This window comes from Pagrus major, chromosome 21, assembly GCF_040436345.1.
Source record: "Pagrus major chromosome 21, Pma_NU_1.0".
Lineage (NCBI taxonomy): Eukaryota > Metazoa > Chordata > Actinopteri > Spariformes > Sparidae > Pagrus > Pagrus major.
Window position 1 is genome coordinate 33,220,454 of NC_133235.1, and position 17,664 is coordinate 33,238,117.

Consider the following 17,664-nt stretch of genomic DNA (forward strand, 5'->3'; position numbering starts at 1 on the left):
TTTTCTGGTGTAAACAATAAAATCCTGATGGCTGAATTCCATTTAGCTGCTTCAGTTCAGGGTCCTGGTTTTGTTCCTGTTGGCTCACTGTCACACCATCATGGCTGACTGGGACACTTGAACAGAGCTGAGTCATCGTTAATGTTATTAGTAACACTTGTGCTTCTCCTTCTATGACGAGTCAAAATCTGTGCTGTGAAAAAGGCCTTTTGTCAGACAGCGGCCTTATCTGTGCACCGCAGGGGCTGATGGGAGCTCTGAGGACCTGTTAGAAACCACGTGGCCCTCGTCTGATCTCGCAGCTCGTCCTCGTTTGGCCTCAGCTGCGTCAGAGCGCCACTTCTCCCCAGGTTCACCAGAGGAAACACCACTGCACAAAATGCTTTTCCTCCCAGCTGCTGCTCTGTGCTGTCTGTGTTCAGGTGAGTGTTTCCAGCCAATCAGGAGCCAACAAAGTCCACCTGGAACAAACACTGTCACACTGACCTTCATCTATCTGTCTGCTTCTCTACAGCGCTGGTTGCCATGGCAGCACAGCTGATTCAGGACGATTTAACATTGACCATGAGAGTTGATGGAGACGTCTCCTTCAGCTGTCGAGGAACTGACAAGTGTTACAACGGCTATCCATATGTATGGTGGTACGAGAAGAAAGACACAGAAACATTCACAAGGATTCTACTTCTTAAGTTGAGTGATTGTAGCATAGCTAGCACGTACAATCATCCTCAGCAAAATGATTTCTCAGCTGTGAATAATCAGAACGGCTGTGAGTTGAAGATCCAGACAGTTAAACTCCTTCATTCAGCCACCTACTGCTGCTCCTGTGTGAGTGTCGCCCACAGTGAGAAATGATGCGAGCAGCCTGAACAAAAACCAACAGATGAACAGACGTCAAACAGTGTTTGTGACAGGAAGAGAGCAGTAAACCACAGCCCAGGTTCACATATTTCACCTCCATCTCAGCCACAGTCACAAACACACTGAACTGAGGGATTTATTTCATATTATATTTATTTATATTTTGATCAGATATCCCAGCAGGTTTATTGTTGTTTCACACAGTGAGGAAAAAGGACACAAACACAAACACAATGATGAAATAAAGAGGAAAATAATTCAATGACAAACTCAAACATAATCCAGATGAATCAGTAAAACAACAAACATACTTCAGAATATTTCAATAAAATGATCTCAAACATAATCAAATTTTTACAGCCCAACGTCCTGCTGCTGAATAAAGTCCATCCGTCCCTCACAACACTAATGTCTCTGAATGAAAACACTTCCAGCAGCACTTGTTGTTTAACACCTTTCAGCAGATTTCACCACATCATTTCACTTTATTACATTTTAAAAGACAAATCTTGGACATGTCAGCTCAGGACTTTGTCCTTCTAGCAGCAGCTTATTAGGACGCTCGTCTTTTTGGACACATTTCCATCAGTTTCCTGTGGATGTTTCTGCTTCCCAGAGGATGAACCCTAACATTTATGGTGACCTCCTGACCTTTCCTCTAGCGCCACCATCAGGACAAAAGTGTCTCCAGACCGACACTTCAGCATCTGGAAAGTTAATGACTTGATATTTAATCAACTGACTGAAAACTTTAAACAATGAAACACTTTGTAACATTTAAAGCTGCACAAGTCAAGATTTTATATGAACAGAGGCTGAAATGACTTTGTGTCATCAAGGGCCGACAACAAACAAACAAACAAACAAACAAACAAACATGGCCACAAAGGTCACATGTTTAAGAAGTGTTTCACTGCTCTTGTTGAAGAGGTAGGAAAGATAAAACTCCCAGAATGCACTGTGCTGCACTGGACCAATAAAATCACAGCGAGGTGGGCGGGGCTTGGTTTTGGCTCGTCTGTTCTGAAACAGGAAACAAAATGGTGTCAGGCTGGTAACAAAGGATCTGGTACTAAAATGTGTTTGTGAAAACATTTGAGGTGAGAAACAGTCGATGTAGGAACAGAATCTGTGTTTAGATTTGATCAGCATCGCCTCGTTTGACAGATTGACACAGAGACTCAATCCACTTCTGTACTCTTTGTGTCCGGAGAGGCCAGACGGACAAACATGTACAAGTCAATGGTAGTTTGAACAATATGTGTTAAAGTTGGGGTCGGTAAGAGCCACACTTTCTCAGCTGTGTGCTTTATGCTAACGTTAGCCGCTACAGGAGTGCGTTGCTGCCGCAGCAGCTCTGTTATTGGCTCAGGGGGTCTGTGCGTGTGCTTTGTGCTACTTGTTTAGCGGCTGAACGACAGTCTGTCACTGCCGCTGCTGCTCATCGCTCTGTGGCTCAGGGGCTGTGTGCTTTGTGTTCCTGAGTTATCAAGCTGCTGAAGAGCAGGCTCAGAGGCTGTGGACAGTGAACGCAGCACATCGTCATCGCCAGGGGTGAAAGTAAGCCGGTACGGTCCGGTACTGCGTACCACTAAAAGATTCAGTGGCGGTACGCAGTACCAGGAAGAGGGGGGAGAGCGGCTGCCTGCTGAAGCCCTCATTCAGAACCAGTCACGGCCGCACTTTGGGTCAGAAAATAGATCCGCTAGCAATATGCAGTCTTGAACACTACTATGTCTGTTTATAAATTGCTTTTAACTCATTCCGAATTGTTTCTGAACTATCCGTGCTGAGTTTTGGTCCATGCTGGACGGAGCCTTGGCCGGACATCTCCCTCTCTTCCTCACGGCTCTTGCCCTGCTTCTCTCCCCCTCCCCTCGGAGAGAGCCCGATGCCTTCAAAACGTGCACTACGTTTAATGTCTTTCCGTTCGTTGTAAAATGTCCCAATTAAAATCAGTAGGAGAGTAAACAGTTGTGTTTCATGTTATTATATTCAATTTCAACGACACAGAACAACTTGAAAAAAAACTGCTTATCAGCTAACGACCAGAGATTTCGCTCAGCAGTACGTGAATGCGCATGCGCGTCTACTTCCGAAACAGAGCGGTTGCTATGGGGATGGGTGCATTTCATTTAATGCACTGGGACGTTTTCCACAACTGGTCCACAGACGTCAAGAAACACCGCTTGCGCCGGGACAGGACGAACAATAAATTACACCAACGAAATTCGACACATTCTTGTGGTTGGCTGAAACATTTTCAACAAGATTTAAATATCTGTCAGTTATCAAATACAGATATAAACCGGAGAGAAACACAACAGTCATTTTTGCTGTGTGGCACTCAAAGTTTGAACAAGTGCTTCACACAACACGTCTGCGTCTGTCTGCAGACTCTTATTTAGTGAAGCTGTCTCTGACCACTAAAAGCCAGTCTGAGACTCTGTCTTTTGGCTTTTATCTTTTGTCTCTCACTTGGTCACTGTCTCTGTCTCTCCTCTTAATTTCCTGTCAGCGTCCTCTTCTGTCTCTTCACCTTTGTTGTCACGGTCTGACCGTGGCAGTCGGGGTTGTTGTTGTTTTTTATGTTCTCCCCCTGTCTGTCTGCCCCCTCCCTTTTCTCTCACCTGTTCCTGTTTGCCTTTGTGTCTGGACCTGTGGGTGTGGCAGCAGCGGAGAGGCACACCTGCAGATCATTCCATTCATCATCTCCTGCTATATAACCCCGGTCTCATCTCCACTCCGACGCCAGATTGTTCTGCCAGTTACGGTATTTATGATCAACGGCCTCTAACCTTAGTGTTAGCTTTGTATATCTCTTAGATCTAATATTCTACGTCCCACGGACCTCCTTGTGTTTTTTTCCTCTGTGAGCCCTGACTCATATGATTTTGTTTGTTCTCCCACGTGGCAGAAAACTCCAGCGCCTCTTCGCCCCGGCTTCCAGAGTTTCCACCGGCGCTGCCCCCAGCCGACCCTGCCTGCCTGCCTGCCTGCCTGCCGACCAGCCTCACTCCACTACATCCCCCTCAAAGAATCCTCCGAGTTCCAATAAATTCTGTTACACCTCAACTACTGTCTCTGTCATGGTTATAAAGTTGTGCATGATAAAAAGACCAAGCTTATGGCTAAAAACTAATTCATGGCAAGATTTGATTAAAAACAATGTAATTCATGTTGTTCAAAGTGTAACATAATAATTCATTAGGTATAGTGATTAAAAATGGAATAATTCATTGTTTCATGTATTCTGAGCTAAAAAGGTTAAAATGATGATTGATCATCTGTTCTGTGTTCAACTGCTTTTGCCTCACAGGTACAGAAACGACAACAGAGACAGTATCAACAGTAATAGATAAAATAGTTTATTTCACATCAGTTTTTGTTCACAATCTTTTACTTACCTTTTATGAGAATGCATTTGCATAAGTCATGTTTAAAAACTCAATTGTATTTTTCTATTTTCTTTGTCAACTCTGTGGCGGATGTGCTGCACAGCGATCGATTGTTGATGCCTTTTTTTTGCGTGTTGAGAGAGAAGCATGAGAGAAACGTGGCTGAAAAGAGAATACACTGAATGGCGGCAAACGTGTGGTGGTCTTGTAGTTTTTCACCCTTTTTACTTTATCATTTTCCCCGGCAACGGGGCGTAACATCTCCGCTCTCTCCGCATTTGGATCCAAACAGAAACTCGACATAACAGAACAATCTGGCCAACATGGACCCAGCAGAGACCGAGCATCTGCGTCATGCGCTCACCTCTCAAGGAGTCATGGTAGGACACCATGAGCAAACCCTCCGGGAGGTGATGGATGCCCTACGAGGTTTGACCACCAGCGTGACGCAGCTAGGAGGCCGCATGGACCAGGTGTGCTCCTAGCTGTCGCTCGTCACTGCGGGTACAGGCCCCGCACCTCCACCTGCTGCAGCTTCCTCTGCTTCTGAGGCTGTCCCCGCTTCCTCGTGTGAGCCATATATCCCTATCCCAGCTAGATATTCTGGTGAGTTAGGTGGGTGTGAGGGGTTTTTACATCGGTGCTCCCTAGTTTTCGATCAGCAACCCAACACATATTGTACTGACAGAGCCAAGATCGCTTTTATTAAGAGTCTGCTGTGTGATAGGGCCTCTCAGTGGGCAGTAGCAGTGTCTAGATCCCAGGCTCCATTCCTCCAGTCATATCCTTTATTTTCTGCAGAAGTGCTAAAGATATTTGATTTCCCGGTGCAGGGCCGGGAGGTGTCTAATCGCCTGCTCTCACTCAGACAGCTTTTCTGGTATGGACCAATCATAAGAATCTGGCATACCTGCGCTCAGCCAGATGACTGAACTCCCGCCAGGCATGGTGGGCTTTGTTCCTGGGGCGTTTTCATTACTCTCTCACATACCGCCCCGGGTCCAGAAACACTAAGTCTGACGCTCTCTCTCGCCAGTTCTTCCTCTCCGAGGAGGAGACCTCTGAGGAACCCATTCTCTCCCCCAGATGTGTTGTGGCAGCAGCTAGGTGGGACGTGGAGCACTCAGTCCTGGTGGCACAGCGCTCTCATCCTCCCCCCAGTGACTGTCCCCCCGGCCATGTGTTTGTTCCAGATTCTACCAGGTCTCAAGTGCTCCAGTGGGGCCATTCCTTGAAGTTGGCCTGCCATCCAGGTTTTCAGAAGACCCTGTCCTTCATCAGGCATCGTTTTTGGTGGCCAGCGATCTACTCAGACACCAGGGGGTTCGTCTCCGCCTGCTCCATCTGCGCCCGCGGAAAGGCCTCTCATAGCGCCCCCACTAGCCTGTTATGACCGCTGCCAGTGCCCCATCGACCCTGGTCCCACATCGCCCTGGACTTCGTCACAGGTCTGCTGCCCTCCGGAGGTAACACCGTCATACTCACCATTATTGACAGATTTTCTAAAGCTGTGCATTTTGTCCCCCCGTCCACCCTGGAGACCGCCAACCTCCTCGTCCTGCACGTCTTCAAGCTTCATGGGATTCCTTTTAACAGTGTGTCTGACAGAGGGCCACCTTTCTTCGAGATACCACCCGCAATCCAGCAGGCAGACGGAGCGGGCTAACCAGGATTTGGAGTTGGAGCTGCACTGCATCTCCGCCCAGCATCCTGTCTCCTGGGCCACTCATCTGTCCTCGGTTGAGTACGCACGCAACACCCTCGTCAGTGCCGCTACAGGTATGTCGCCTTTCATGGCTGCTAATCTCCCTCTCCAGACGGACTTTCGGAAATTGGCGCCAAGGTACATTGGTCCTTTTGACATTGTTAAGATGATAAATCATGCGCTGGCCCGGCTCAGACTACCTGAGGTGCTCAAAGTGCATCCCTCGTTTCATATGTTGCTTCTCAAGCTTGTGTCTTCCAGTCTTCCGCCCCTTTATTTGGCTCTAAGATGTAGTTACCTTTACATCTAAAGGTGTCTTGAGGGTGAACTCATGAATGGCGACCAATCTGTTGATGATCACTGTGTAATGTTCATCCAAACTGTACAAATAGTTCACTGCAACATGACAATATCAGCTGCCTTCATTTACCTAAGTCACCTCAGACATCATCACAACAGTTGCCCCCCTGAGAGGTTTGGCAGGAGCTGCCACTGGAGCTGGTGGAGCTGTCAGAGTCAGGAAAACAAGAGGTTACAGAACCACAGCCACAGGAGACTGATTCAGCACAGGAACTGGAGACAGCTGCAGCTCAGCTCAGACATGTTGCTGCAGAACAGTAACAGAGGACTGCTGCAAGGCAGAGCAGGAGGCCGGCAGCTGGAGGTCTGGACAGGTATCAGGAAAGACCACTGGTCCGGCTCTTGACCAAGTCTGCTGACCCACCGACAAGGAAGCGGGAACAGGTGTCGACTGGGCCGCCAACTGAGGACCAGGAACTTGTGGACCTGCTGGTGGAGCTAGATAAAAAGTCAGAATCAACAAAGTCAATGAATGAAGTTCATCCTCTGGGGACCAAGAATGTCTGTAGAAAATGTCATGTCAGTCCATCCATCCATCCTTTGGTCCAGGTCCAATCCATGTGGACCAAAGTAGTGGAGCAACAGACATCATCCATAGAGCAACACTGCTAGTGTGTCTAAAAAGACAATAAAAGAAGAGACAGTCATGTTGATATGAACATTAGAGAAACACATCATGGAGCTGAAATATGATCCTGCTTCATCATTTGAACTCGTTCACCTCAGCCGACACGTTCAACAGCACACAGGTTTTTGTATTACGCTGTTTCACTGTGGGAGGAAACTGGGTTTACATCTTTGGCTCTGGAACTAAACTGTTTGTAACAGGTAAGAATAAAGCTTCATTTTCCTTCAGTTGTTTTATTGAACAAGTTGAAAATGTGTTTTTAATGAGTTTCTGCTGCTTCAGGCTTTACATGTTAGTTTGTTCATAATTAGTAGAGAATTCTTGCAGCCGTGCAGCTATTGTTACATAAAAAGGTTCATAACTCCTGAAAAGATGTTTAAATCTCACTGCACAACTGAAGTTCTTCTTTATTTCTGCAGGAGATCAAACTAATTCATATAGAAAAAGTTTGATATTGACAATGTTACAAATATACAGTATTTGATCCTCTCAGTAATTCAGCACCATCTCTTGTTTTTATAAAACAACATCATATATGATATTAAACATCATTTAATATATGTCAGGAAATGTATTTGAAAAACATATAACTTTAAATCTGTTGTATAGGATAATTAATAAGTCTTTATTAAATGGTCAAACTGACCTCATGACAATTGTATTTTATATGATGGTACATATGTCTTTTAGTGTGAGATATATTTATACATGAAGACAGACACTGAATATGATATTACAATAAATATAACATGCACATTATACTAAAATATAACAAACATTTGAAAAAATAATATAGTATGTTATACAATGACACATGCAAATATGTATTTTTTAGGGTGATTGACTTTTAAATAATTGATATATAATAATAAATATATTAATTAATAATTTCATGTATAATTTAAACAAAAAAAAGAATAATTCCAAACCTAATTTCAAATACTTAAAAGTAAATGTATTAGCAGCGCGTGATGGTAAATATTGTGTACGACATACTGTTTTCAATAAGACGTATTATATTATATTATATTATATTATATTATCACATTTAATTTAATCATATGTGAAGTTCCTGTAAAGGATCAATAAATTCTTACCTTTTTTCATATTATATTACAAAGCAGTTGTTATTCATATTTGACATATCTGAACAAATCATTGTAATTGTGTATAAATGTAAAAATACTGAAAAAAAGAAATATGATATTCTTGATGTACTGACTTGTTTTTCTTTAGCGGCTGGACTAAAGTACACGGTGGTAAATCTGTCATATGTTAGACATGTTGTAATAACTTTAAAAAGTATTTCATGTGAAGGTCAATATATATTGTATTGTATTTTATTAAACCAACAAAGTTTTACCTTCTTTTATATTAAATTACATCTTTTTTCACATTAGTCATATGAAAACATGTATTTGTAATTGTGTATTAAGTGTAAATATGAAACAATATAAAACATGAAATTCAAGATGCATTTTTTTAAAAATATTTATAATATGTGGTGGATAATGTAAACATTAAAATGGCAGCGCGTACTAAACTTGAGGGTAAATATGTCCTTTATTATAATATGTCTTTTATCATGATACACATGAAGATTTTCCATCGTATGAAAATATGATGTTATATTATTATTAGTAATAGTCATAATAATGATGAATGTGCACATTGAAAGAAAGAAGTGCTGAACACATAATGTTGTTTGTCCCCATATAACATATGATGACATGACATGATGAGTGTGTTTGATGTGCAGGTGAATCCAGTCTATGTGTTGGACTTTGTGCTGTATTGATGAGTAGTTTAGTGATCAGAGTCCATGTAGTTTCCAGGATCACACTGAATGCAGTGCAGTGCTGTAAGCTGCTGTTGACTGTGTCAATGTGTGTCTGTGCTGCTTGTTGCTGCTGTCAAACTTCAGGTGAGCAGGTAGTGAAGCCCGTGGTGAGCGTGTACCCAGCAGCATCCAGAGCCCACCTGGAGGGGAAGAGCTCCCTGCTGTGTGTGGCCTCAGCCATGTTTCCTCCTCTGGTCCAGTTCTCCTGGAACAGACGAAAGGAGAATGAGGAGGAGTGGCTCCCTGCTGAGGGAGAGCAGCTGGAGCTCAGAGAGTCGGGACGCACCGCCGCCATCTTGCTGGTTGATCAGGACTCTTTCTACACGTATAAATACCGCTGCTCCGTCCAGCACGAGGGGGGCACAGTGGAGGCCCAAACAGAACAAGGTAATGAAGGCTTGGTGACTGTGTTCAGCAGTGATTCAGCTTCATGTGGAGACGCTGTCAAAGAGAGCAGAGGAGCAGAGGACTGACATTTCTTTTGGCCTCCTCTTCTGTTTCAGAGGTTCCAGCTCTTCCAGATCCAGCACCTCCACAAGTAGCATCTGGGCCGTCTCAGTACCAGGTCAGGCTTCTCTGTGTGCTCTACACAATGCTGATAGTGAAGAGTCTGGTGTACTGCTGTGGACTCTCTCTGCTGATGATCCTCTGAAACAAGGGACCGTCCACCAACTGCACACATGCTGACTGACTGTTTTCTGCTCGCCTTTTCTCAACATCAAATCTCATCAGTTCATCTCATTGATCACTTTGATCAGCAGTCACAAATGTCAGTTTTCATGCTTTGTGGTTGGTTGTAAAATGTATCATCGTACATATATAAATACATATATACACATATATATTTGCAGTGACTGAGTATAAATTCTGTGGTATAGTGTTATTTTCATCCTCTAGTTTATTTCCACTTTGAATTGTGACTTGTATAATAATAGAAAATGAAGCTGAATCATTAGCTGTCTGCTGGATATTTGATTGTTTTGGTATTTTTCTCTTCTTGTCTTTCTTTTTAATACATTATGCAGAGTGTGGCAGCTTTGTTGAATTCTCTCAGTGTAACATTCTCAATAAAGTGAAAAATCACAGTGTGTTTTAGAAACAGCCTTGTTTTTATGGATTTCAGTTTGGCTTCAGAGCAACAATCAGAAACAGAATCAACTTCATGGGCCATGTATGTTGACACCTACAAGTCATTTGACTGGTTGTAAGTAGCTCTCAATATACTTTCACACAGCAGCAAGAACAAATGTACAGGAAGATGTGACTATAAGCATACAGCTAAACAAGGACAACAAAGCTAAAGAAAGAGAAGTGAACAGAAACATATAGCTATTATATACAAGTCAGGAGGTGAGGCTGTGCCACCAGATTCAGTGCTGAGCCTGTTTTATAATTGTGTCAGTGTGGATGTAAAACTCTACGCTGATGACACTGTTGTTTACACACATGAACAAACAGCAGAGAGAGCTGCTTTGAAGCTACAACTGCTATAAAATGATCACACAGCAGCTTCATCAGTCCGCCTCCAGTTTGAATGTTGGCTAAATGATGACTGTGTTTATTTTTTATCAGCCAATAAAATGTCATTTAACTCTTAGAACTTTATCAAGATGAAATGGATTGGTATAGTTTCTGATTATACATCAACTAAAATGTATATTTATGTTACACATTTCAAGATTGAATCACAAAATGCTTCACAAAGAGAAACACAAGTCATCGATCACATAGTAAATATGAGCATTTACAAAAAGTTTAAATAATAAACATTAAAGGATAAATGATAAATTGTCTTTGTGTTGATGTTCTTAAAAATGTATACACACTATGATCCTTTCCAACATGTCCTGATATGTTGTGTTATGTTGGGGTCAGGCTGCAGAAACTCAGTAAACTCAGTAAACTGTCACCTTGCCATCCTGAGTTCAGGATTTAAGCTTTTTGTCTCCCAGCTGAAAAAGACAAATGAAAGCTGAGACAGTGAGTACTGAGCGCTGAAATCAAAGTGGGTCCGTGGTTGTAACTGTCATTGTGTTGTTCATGTGAAAAAGTGCAGCTGACGGTGAGAAGGCTGCAGAGCAGAAACCCACACAGCCCGTCTGCTGCAGGAAGGAAGTGCTGGTTGGCTCTCAACAGTTTTTTATGAGTCCTAATAACCACTGAGAACAGATTCACATCTGCTGCTGTACACACTCATCAACTCCTCTCCCTCTCTGGTCTGGTTTGTCTTTTCTCTTGCTGTCTGGAAGCCTTTTTTCCACTGAGCCCTCCACCCACACAAAGTTGAACTGAGACCAACAGTGACCCCCCACCTGGAGCTCACGTCCATGGACTTTATTCATGGTGATTTTAGCCATCAAAGCTTCACTTTACAGTTCACACTTCGTGTTGATGAGAGCCAACAAGTCCTCATAGAAAACTGACAAAAGGCTTCTTTGTCAGCGGCCTCCAAAACAACACATCTGAGTGTTTTCTGATCTGATGCCTCAGTGGTTCATGTCTGGTGAGGATGTGTCTGTTACACTATCTGGTTGGAGGAGCTCGTTCATGCAAACACATTCTTGTTCATGTTCAGCAACTCAAAGAGCTTTTTGATCAAATAGTCCAAGAAGTGAGGAGCTCCAGGAGCTAGACTCAGGAACTAAATCAGGAGCTTTAGTCTGTTCCTGTCAGCATTTTCACAACACAAACAACTGTCAAATAAAGGCTTTAAACACAGAAGCTGTGCTGTGATGTCATTATTTACACTCACTTATTTCTGATGCATTTCATGAGTCAGTTTTCCTGTTTGTTACAGTCGAGCAAACTGAGAGAGGTCAACCTAACAAACACAGACAGGAAACTAAAAGAAATGAGACTGAAGATTAAAATCAACTCCACTGTTCAACTTGAGAACAAAACTCACTGACTCATCCTGAATGTTCTGAGATGGTTCAAGTTAATACTATAGCAACACCATGTGACAGTGTTTTTATGTGTCTCACTTTATTTCTGTTTCTATGTTTTTATATGTTCATGAATAAATATGATATTTAGATCAAATATTCAGTTTGATGAAGAATGGTTTGATTTGTGTTCACCACCTGTTCAGAATATTAGAAAATATTTCCTTCACACAGGAAATGAAACCACCTTAAATATTCTGTGAGGTTACTCTGTAGACTAGTTTATAAATGTAATGTGTTCATATTATTTTCTTAGAGTTTATTATGTGTTTTCTATAACTTTGTCTTATCTTAACATTATTTAGGTGGATGCCTCAGATCAGCCCTCTGGGTTTTCTGCCTCTTCCTGCACTGTTTATTATTATTTTTAAATTGTGCAAAATAAAACTGAAACGTCTCAAGAAAACACTGATATGAATCCAGGTGACATGTTGAAGGTACAAATATAAAATTCTCCTCTTTTTAATAACATCCACATCAAAGATGTTCAATGAAATGATTCACAGTTTGTCCCATCGAGAAAAGAAAAGGCACAAAAATGTTTCGGGTTATTTTATTAAAACTGGGCATTGAATCAAAGAATAAGACAAAGAGACAATCATAAAGAATAAAAGTACTATTGTTAATAATAATAAAAATAAGAATGTATGAATAAAGAAATTGTGAGCGTTCAACATCCGAGTTGAGCGACCATCAAAAGTCAGCGCTCCACTCGGTCGCCTGCATCAGGGCCGAGCTTATTTGTGCAGAGTGTTGCTGCCTTTCATCAGCCCGGCGCCTGCAGGTTTCTTCTGTTGTTTGTCTGAACTGAACCCTTCATATCCGAGCACCAAGTCCCATTTCATTTCATCAGGGACTGAAGAGGCAGTAAAAGAAGTATGTTTCAGTTTCATTGTCCCCTGAAGAGGTATTTTTTAATCATTACCCAAGTATTAGTGACCTTTCCCCATAATTATATACACGACTCAACATGAGTCAGGGATGTTGGGATATTTTACTGTTTCACTTGACTGTTTATTCTGTGACATATCTGAGTTTTTATTTTGTGTTTTGTGAAAATCTTTGGTCCCCAGAATTAATGCAATACTCCAGAATCCAGCTCTGGAAATATACTGTTGGGTAAACTATATATACCTCTATCCCAACATCCCTCACTAATGTTGAGCAGTGTGTATTTGTGGTTTGGGCTGTTTTCAGTCTTTTTCCTGCCAGTACCACCACAACACTTTTCTTCATCTGATCTGTATCATCAACATTTGTTCTCTCTGTAACCGGTGGGGGCCAGCGTTGTCTGCGTTGTGTTTTGATGAAGAGGTCCAGACCAGGATATCTTTGGAGGAGATCTCCGTTTATTCTGACAACAGGTGAATAACAAAAATCCTCCGCTCAATTTTGCCCTTAAACTTCAGATGCTACACAAATTAAATGATACAGAAACATTTCAGCATATTCACGATAAGTTTAAGATGACAATCAAACTTGTAATAGCGTGGCTAACACACAGAAATGTCAGACAACAATGCAGCTCACCTCTCCTGTGAAGCACAACAGCACAAAGGGGAGAGGCTAACGTGGGAAACATAATATATAGGGGGACCCACTAAAATGAACGTAGGGGCTCAGGACCTGAGTCTGAAACGTTCCTCATGTTGACTCTGGAGGCCTCACATGTCAGCTGAACTATTAACTGTTAACTATTTACAGAGTTTGTTTAATTATAATACAACAAATGACATATAAATACTGTGTCACTGTGTTACACATGTTACCTGCTGTATAACTGACTGTTATATCTCCACATAATGACGTCATCAACATGTTCTCATAAAAGTGGCTGAAATGATGATTCTGCTGTTTTTGGATCTTTTGATTTTGGATCAACAGAACAGAACAGTCTGAGAGAATGGACTTCTCACATTCTGGACTACAGGGACCAGCTCTGGACTTCATCTTCAGTTGGTGGACGGTCTCTTGTTTGTGAGGATCCTCAGCAGAGAGAGTCCACAGCAGTACACCAGACTCTTCACTATCAGCACTGTGTAGAGCACACAGAGCAGCTTCACCTGGTACTGAGACGGCCCAAGAGCTACTGGTGGAGTTGATGGTGGAAGAGCTGGAACCTCTGAAACAGAAAAGAGTCCAAAAGAAATGTCAGTCCTCTGCTCTTCTGCTCTCTTTGACAGCGTCTCCACATGAAGCTGAATCACTGCTGAACACAGTCACCAAGCCTTCATTACCTTGTTCTGTTTGGGCCTCCACTGTGCCCCCCTCGTGCTGGACGGAGCAGCGGTATTTATACGTGTAGAGAGCGTCCCCGTCAACCAGCAAGATGGCGGCGGTGCGTCCCGGCTCTCTGAGCTCCAGCTGCTCTCCCTCAGCAGGGAGCCACTTCTCCTCATTCTCCTTTCGTCTGTTCCAGGAGAACCGGACCAGAGGAGGAAACATGGCTGAGGCCACACACAGCAGGGAGCTGTTCCCCTCCAGGTGGGCTCTGGATGCTGCTGGGTACACGCTCACCACGGGCTTCACTACCCACTCACCTGAAGTTTGACAGCAGCAACAAGCAGCACAGACACACATTGACACAGTCAACAGCAGCTTACAGCACTGCACTGCATTCAGTGTGATCCTGGAAACTACATGGACTCTGATCACTAAACTACTCATCAATACAGCACAAAGTCCAACACATAGACTGGATTCACCTGCTGCTGTTATTCAGAGTATTTAAGGCCTTTACACACCGAGGACGACACCAATAAACAACACTAATATGAGAAATACTCACCTGCGACTGGTTCAAACTATTCACACCAGCAGCAACGTGAATAATACAGACTGATGACGAACAGAAACAACCAACAGGTTCGCCATTCTCATCAGCTGTGACCTGACGTCCGTTTCCTACAACATGATTGGTTGATGCCGTCGTTAGCGTCGCGAAAACTCAAAAAATCGACCTCGCTATGAAAAAATGATGTCGCTTTTTGGCCGTAGTACTCGTGACATAAACATCAGTTCAAAATTAATCGCAGGAAATAAACTCCTCCAGTGTGTAAAGACCTTAATCTAAACAATCTGCAACAAATTAAATAGTCAATATTTTAATATAAAGGAAAATAATTAATAGATAATCAGATAAAGCCTACAATATTAACTTCTATAATAAATTAGAGACTTGTTCATGATATATATCAGGATATACATATTCTCTATAATACAACATTAACACACGCAAAGCAAAACATATATTCAATTCGGAATAATTCATCATAAACTCAATATATTTTTAGTGTTATTTGTCAAATATGAAATTGTGAATTTACTTATTTTATACTGAAATATTTTTTTTCTTTTTTATCTGGTCAAATGTGTTTACCAGCGTATAATTAATCAGTGTGAAAAATAAAAATATTAATTACAATATTTTTCCTTTTCCTCATTTATATATTTTCCATCATATGTACGTTTCATACAAAATGTATATATATATAAATATATGGTGTTAAAGACAGTATATGATTTTTAATATACATTCATGTAGTAAATATACTTTGACAATATATGGTGGTAAAATTGTAAAAATCCTGATGCTAAATGTATTTTATATGATGATGAATATTTTCCGTTTTTAAAGTATATTTTCCACAATATTTCCATGTATACAAAATATATATTAAAATTGTAAATATATTTGTATACACTTCTTAATATATTTTGTATCAAACTATATACCATTTTAAAACACTTTTACAATATTACACAAATATATATCCACCACCATATATTATTTAAAATACATTTAAATCAAATACCTCACAAATAAAGAGCAGGTAAGAACCAACAAATAAGACACATTGACTGAGACGATCAAACACTGGAGATGTGCTACATTCATTAATCTGCATTTGAATGTGAATTTTCAAATCAACTGTGGAGGTCTCGACTGAATCTGTGAGAGTTTGAAGAATCCTGCTCATCTCTTCAATTCACTTTGATTAACTGGAGATTGAAAAAGCTGAGCGATGAACAGAGCAGGAAAATCCTCCACAATCAGTCATGTAGAATTTAATTTCTTTCAGGAGAGAGAAGAAAACCAGCGTGAAGTTTGACTGAACAGCAGCTGACGAGGAAACAGAGCGGAGCTCCGACATCACTGCTGAGTTTCTCTCATTACTTTAAGATTAAGTGAACATGAGCGAGAACATGGACGCATAACAAAAGTGAACAACTTGTCCAACAAAACTAGTGAAGGAAAATGAAAGTTGAGTCTTACCTGTTACATACAGTTTAGTTCCAGAGCCAAAGATGAGGTATCTGTTGGAGTCACTGGATCCTCCCACAGTGAAACACACTGTGACAAAAACCTGTCTGCTGTTGAATGTGTCAGCTGAGCTCAACCGGTCCAAATGATCCACCACCATCAGATTTCAGCTCCATCATGTGTTTCTCTAATCTTCACATATAGTTCACAGTGTATATAGAGATTATACAGATGACTGTGTGTCTGTGTGTAACATCATGTAGAACATCAGTGTGTTATTATCAAGATTCCTGTCAACATTCATACAATAATTCATATCATCATAATGTAAATATGATGTCATTGAACAAGACATGTAGACAAATCTGTTATATATACATACGCACATATACAGTGTGTGTATAGACACATTCATAGATAGATGTGTGTGTTTTCTGTAAATCAAAACTATGATGAAAAATATTCAAAATGACAAAATGCATTTCAGTTTCATCAACTGATAAAAACTAAATAACAATGTGACAGAAGGAATAATGGACATATGAATTAATGTATATTGAACTACAGATATAGAACATATATAAGTTTCAACACATGTGCTGGAAGACTTTTACTGTGAAGGAGCTGCAGGAAGTTTAGATGAGCATTGTGAGGGAGGGATGGACTTTATTCCAGCAGCAGGTCGAAGAAGAAGATTCTTGCTGTGTTTAGGTTTCAAAGCAGCTCACTCTGCTGTGTTTTCATGTATATAAAACAGTGTCATCAGTATAGAGGTGTACATTAATGCTGTCACACTGTTGGGGAGGACACATTCATATTAATATTGTTTATGTTGTAAAACAAAATCTGTAATTACACAGATTTGTCTTGTATTTTATGAAATACACAAAAATGTCAATAAAATTTCAAACAGACTGAATTTACATGTCTGATATAAAATAACGTGAAAAATATGTAAATGTGAATAACCATGAAAATGTTTCAAAATTAAACTATTTTTGCAAATGTATCATAAACATTTATTTTTATTTGACAGAAGAAACTGTTCCATTCAGGTTTAATACTGTAAGTACGTTTATAAAATATAGTCAAACTAGTGACAATTAACAGTAAAAGGAGTCTTGGTTCTGTAGTTTTGCATAGATTAGTTTGTTAATTGGCAAATATTTTTTTACATTTATGGATATGAACTCATTAAAAACGTTAAATGTGGTTTTATGAACTTTCTAACAATGAATTTCACAAAGTTAGAGACACCGCCTGACTGCGCTCCACCGTCTGCTCAGCTCTGATGAGCATTCTGCTTCAGACGGTGACAACAAATAATATAATGAACTAATAATAATAACTAATAATAAAGTAATAACAGCACTCTTCTGCAACTGTAAGCCTGATTACCAGAGTTCAACCACATTTAAAGGTAGTTTCATTGTTTGTGGTCTTAATTAAACATTAAAGGCTAAAAAACAAAAGACGATCTCATGTGAAATTTAAACTAAACTCTAAACTTTTTTTCTGTTGTTTTACAGTATTTTCTAGATGCCCTGGCTGCTGAAGTATTTCCTGTTGTTTTTACAGTTTTTACGGTGTATAAGCTGAATGATGAGAGGGCCCGATGCTGACCCTTGTGGAACACCACTGAGAGTTCATTATTGACTTTAAC

The 17,664-nt window shown here is 40.9% G+C and overlaps 2 protein-coding genes across 2 annotated transcripts; one reads left to right on the forward strand and one right to left on the reverse strand.

Annotated features, from left to right (window-relative positions):
* Window positions 1–379: 379 nt before the first annotated feature.
* LOC141016824 (immunoglobulin lambda-1 light chain-like) lies at window positions 380–9,877 on the forward strand. The gene is made up of 5 exons (XM_073491374.1): window positions 380–422; window positions 515–844; window positions 7,105–7,152; window positions 8,877–9,179; window positions 9,296–9,877. The coding sequence occupies exons 1-5, from the start codon at window positions 380–382 to the stop codon at window positions 9,442–9,444; spliced, it is 873 nt and encodes a 290-aa protein (XP_073347475.1). The 3' UTR covers window positions 9,445–9,877.
* A 3,187-nt stretch (window positions 9,878–13,064) lies between these two features.
* On the reverse strand, window positions 13,065–16,161 carry LOC141017112 (immunoglobulin lambda-1 light chain-like). The gene is made up of 3 exons (XM_073491729.1): window positions 16,014–16,161; window positions 13,975–14,277; window positions 13,065–13,859 (listed from the first exon to the last, which is right to left on the reverse strand). The coding sequence occupies exons 1-3, from the start codon at window positions 16,159–16,161 to the stop codon at window positions 13,690–13,692; spliced, it is 621 nt and encodes a 206-aa protein (XP_073347830.1). The 3' UTR covers window positions 13,065–13,689.
* Between the last annotated feature and the right edge of the window lie 1,503 nt (window positions 16,162–17,664).

Coding starts and splice junctions, on each gene's coding strand:
- LOC141016824 (XM_073491374.1), top strand. CDS start 380: ATGCTTTTCCTCCCAGCTGCTGCTCTGTGCTGTCTGTGTTCAG. Junction 423..514: donor TCTGTGCTGTCTGTGTTCAG/GTGAGTGTTTCC, acceptor GCTTCTCTACAG/CGCTGGTTGCCATGGCAGCA. Junction 845..7,104: donor CTGTGTGAGTGTCGCCCACA/GTGAGAAATGAT, acceptor TCACTGTGGGAG/GAAACTGGGTTTACATCTTT.
- LOC141017112 (XM_073491729.1), bottom strand. CDS start 16,161: ATGGTGGTGGATCATTTGGACCGGTTGAGCTCAGCTGACACATTCAAC. Junction 14,278..16,013: donor AACTAAACTGTATGTAACAG/GTAAGACTCAAC, acceptor GTCAAACTTCAG/GTGAGTGGGTAGTGAAGCCC. Junction 13,860..13,974: donor GGAGGCCCAAACAGAACAAG/GTAATGAAGGCT, acceptor TTTCTGTTTCAG/AGGTTCCAGCTCTTCCACCA.